A 3,336-nucleotide genomic window follows, 5' to 3' on the forward strand; every position below is an offset into this window, starting at 1 on the left:
CCCAAGTACCTACACCTGCCGAGGCTCTCGTTCATTTATATGCCTCACCTCACACACTAAAAATGTCTTCTGAATCCTGACAGTTTCCTGAAAAAGCTATGTTTCTATGTCAGTCGTTCTTCGATTTTGAGTGTTCAAATATACACCTTCAAGTTCACACGTGTTTCTGTCGAGAATTAAGTTCCTTGGTGCACTGGCGCAATAGTTTGCTAGATTCGCTGCATAGTGCACAGCAGTGTTGATTTTTACAGAATATTTATTTCAGTTTTAGTCGTAGACTTTTGTATAAAATTCCATTTAGTTTTTGTCACATTTTAGTCATCTGGAAATGTTTTAGTTTTAGTCTAGTTTTAGTTGACTAAATAGTAAATACCATAGCATTTTAGTTGACTAAATCTACAGTTAATTTAGTCTAACTAATCTTTATCTTAGCAGGCCGTGATGGTGTCGTAATGCTTGATTTATACTTATACGAAAATAGCAGATCTACAATCTTGTAGATTGGCGCGGCTATGTTCAGAACGTGATGACACCTGCTGGCAACTAAGCATAAAACAACTTGTCTTAGTTCTACTGGATCTCTTCTCCACTAACATTTTAGTCTACTTTTTATTCGTTGACGAAATTGTCAATACATTTAGTCTTAGTTATAGTCATCATAGCTTAGTTTTAATTTTGTTTTTATTTCATTTTCATAAGTGAAAAAAGGTAGTCGACGAACATTTTATCCTCATAGCTGACAGACAGACACACAAACAAACATAAACACATAGGGGTGAAAGCTAAATTGCTTTGCCTGGCAATGCTGTGTTCGTGCAGTGATTCTACCTGTGATTCTTTCCAGACCCCTGATCTCCTACCTACGGAAGTTCTATTATTACGACCCAGAGGAAGAGATGTACCTGTCAATCAAGAGCCTCCGCCCTGCTGCGACGGCGGTGGAACAAGAGGTGGAGTCTCAGACGTAACAGCAGTGCTCTTCTCAGCTGAAGTGAGTGGCTTTGTCAATGTCACCATCTTTCGTAATGAAATGTTGATCATCATGATAATCTGACAATCTCAAATATACAGTATGTACAGTATAATCATTCATAATAATGATAGCATATATCATTGCTGCAGGGCAGAATCCTTGTATCTCCATAGTTCATCTTTTAGTTTTAGTTTTATATAAGCAATAGAAGCTCATTAAAGATGAATTCCAAACAGAAGAATAGAGCAGATATTGTCTGCCTGACTGTTGGATTCCACTTTAAAGGGTTTTAAAAACATTAAATCGGCACTCGGTGGCTCAGTGAAGTCCCTGACCACCGCCACAGAGGTTGTGGGTTCGAATCCACCGTGGTGCATCCGGCTTTGTCGGGCATCTTCGCGAACACAATTGGCCCGTGTTCGGAGGAGGAAAGCCGGGAAGGGAGGGTGATTTTCTAACTGCATGTAGTATTCCTACGGGCTGCGACGGCACCTGTCAGCCGAGAGTGGTGGGCAAGACAAGAGGTGTAGGACGAATGCCCTATGTCCTCTCTGTGAGCTGGCCCTGTGAGCTGGCTCACTGACAGGTGAGTCAGGATACAACAGCAGTGACAACACAGAAATGTGTGTGGTGAGGAATTAATTGGCATAATGACTACATTTGGGAGAAAATGGGTACAGGAAAAACACCATTCCATTCGCCCCTGCATTGAGTGAAATTGTGTCTTATCTGCCTGTTGACCTACACCTTTTCTCCCATTCCAGGTTTCTGTGTGAGGGACTGAGCTCTAATGGCCTGCTAGTGCTCCAGCATCAGCAAAATCAAAGTCCTCGGAAATCTCTGTATCCAGTGGGATTGAGATGAACCCGCCCCTCTATTTACTTTGACGAATGAAGGGAGGGAAGCTGTGGGGGTAGTTGTATGTCAGGAAACTGACCGCAACAGAGGCAGAGAGGGACTTGGCCTCGCTGAGAAGTGACTGGAGAGAGTGCAAACGCTCTGGAAGGAGAAAAAAAAGAGAGCTTGAATTCTGAACTCTGACTCAACTCCCAGATAGATTTTCCAATATGTTTTGAACTGGAATTTTAAAACATTATGCACTGGTGGTCTATTTGTACAACTATATTTTGCTGCCATTTCCTTTTTTCCCCCTTTCATTCATTCCAAAGGAGTGTTGCTGGGACTCTTAAGGCCGTGACACATTGAGAGCATCGAACAGTACTCTCGTCAAGAAGTAAAGAGAGGTTACCTTTCTCCATGGCTCCAACTAATTTCGGATGGTCTGTGCCCACGTGTCAATGCTTCAATAGAGAACCGTGCTCTGGGAGACACGCGCCATGCCTCAATATAGACACGCGTCAGCGGGTTTTGATAACAAATGCGTCTGATGCTTGCATTGTGTCTGCACCTTTAAGAGACCCTCAGGAATACATGTAGCTGCAGAGGTGTTCAATTCAGCAGGTTTAAGACGTCGGGAACAGTATTGCACTTCTGTCATACACTGTAAAATCCTGTGTTCATTTAACTTTGATAGTGTACCAAAGTGTACCACATGTGAACCCAACAGGTCCATTTAGATCCATTTCTACACTTTTAAAGGTAAATTATTAACACTGCAGGATGTTACTGCGTATATGTCCATATAGACATTCAGAACATTCATAATTGCTCTGATTTTAGTAACATTAGATGCATCGGAGAACATTATCTGAACAAAACATTTGACACACGGATATACTCAGCTTTGAATTTATTTTATTTTTTTGTTTAGACCTTTGCTAGCCTCGATACTTATAGCTCTCTGACATACTTGTCATGTTTGACTGTTAGCAACAGTCACAAAGACTACTCAATATTTAATACTCGCATAAAAGATAATAGCAATGAATTCACATTGGTCTGCAGAAGACACATGACATGATAATGTGAATTCACATGACTGAGATGCTTTATCAGACTATAGCAATGACTCGACATTGTCGTTATTTTTTTAGCTTCTGTATGGGGTTTGTATGAGAAAGAAGCCGATTTCTACTTTCATCTCATCCAGCCCCACGTGCATCTTTGTCATGGTTGATTTCTATTTCAACTCTTTAATTGTTGAAATGCCCAGTTGTACTTTGCTCAATCTGTTTCTCTGTATCCTCAAGCTGGGTACTGGCTCAGCATTTTCAGTAAAAAAAAGAAAAGAAACAAAGTTTGATGATACTTCTCTGTCATTTTCCAACCATATTATCTTTTGAGCCAGATATAGAATATGCAAAGGAAATGCAAGGTTGCATAATTTGTATGGTTGGGTCTTTTGGTGCGTGCATGCATGTGTGGAGGAGCAGATAGTGTGTGAGTGTGTGTGTGTGTGTGTG

At 40.9% G+C, this 3,336-nt stretch overlaps 1 protein-coding gene across 2 annotated transcripts in view; it reads left to right on the forward strand.

Annotated features, from left to right (window-relative positions):
- The window catches only part of socs7 (suppressor of cytokine signaling 7), a 13,686-nt gene extending 10,600 nt beyond the window's left edge, over positions 1 to 3,086 (forward strand). For both annotated transcript variants that reach the window (XM_080759524.1, XM_080759523.1), the window contains 3 exons: positions 1 to 5; positions 845 to 991; positions 1,738 to 3,086. The exon at positions 1 to 5 is cut by the window's left edge and continues 131 nt beyond it. In XM_080759524.1, coding sequence (XP_080615650.1) covers positions 1 to 5; positions 845 to 968 — 129 coding nt within the window. In that variant the 3' untranslated portion in view covers positions 969 to 991; positions 1,738 to 3,086. The remainder of the gene's footprint in view (positions 6 to 844; positions 992 to 1,737) is intronic.
- Positions 3,087 to 3,336: the final 250 nt, after the last annotated feature.

This window comes from Protomyctophum bolini (assembly GCF_963924005.1).
Source record: "Protomyctophum bolini genome assembly, chromosome: 3".
Classification (NCBI taxonomy): domain Eukaryota; kingdom Metazoa; phylum Chordata; class Actinopteri; order Myctophiformes; family Myctophidae; genus Protomyctophum; species Protomyctophum bolini.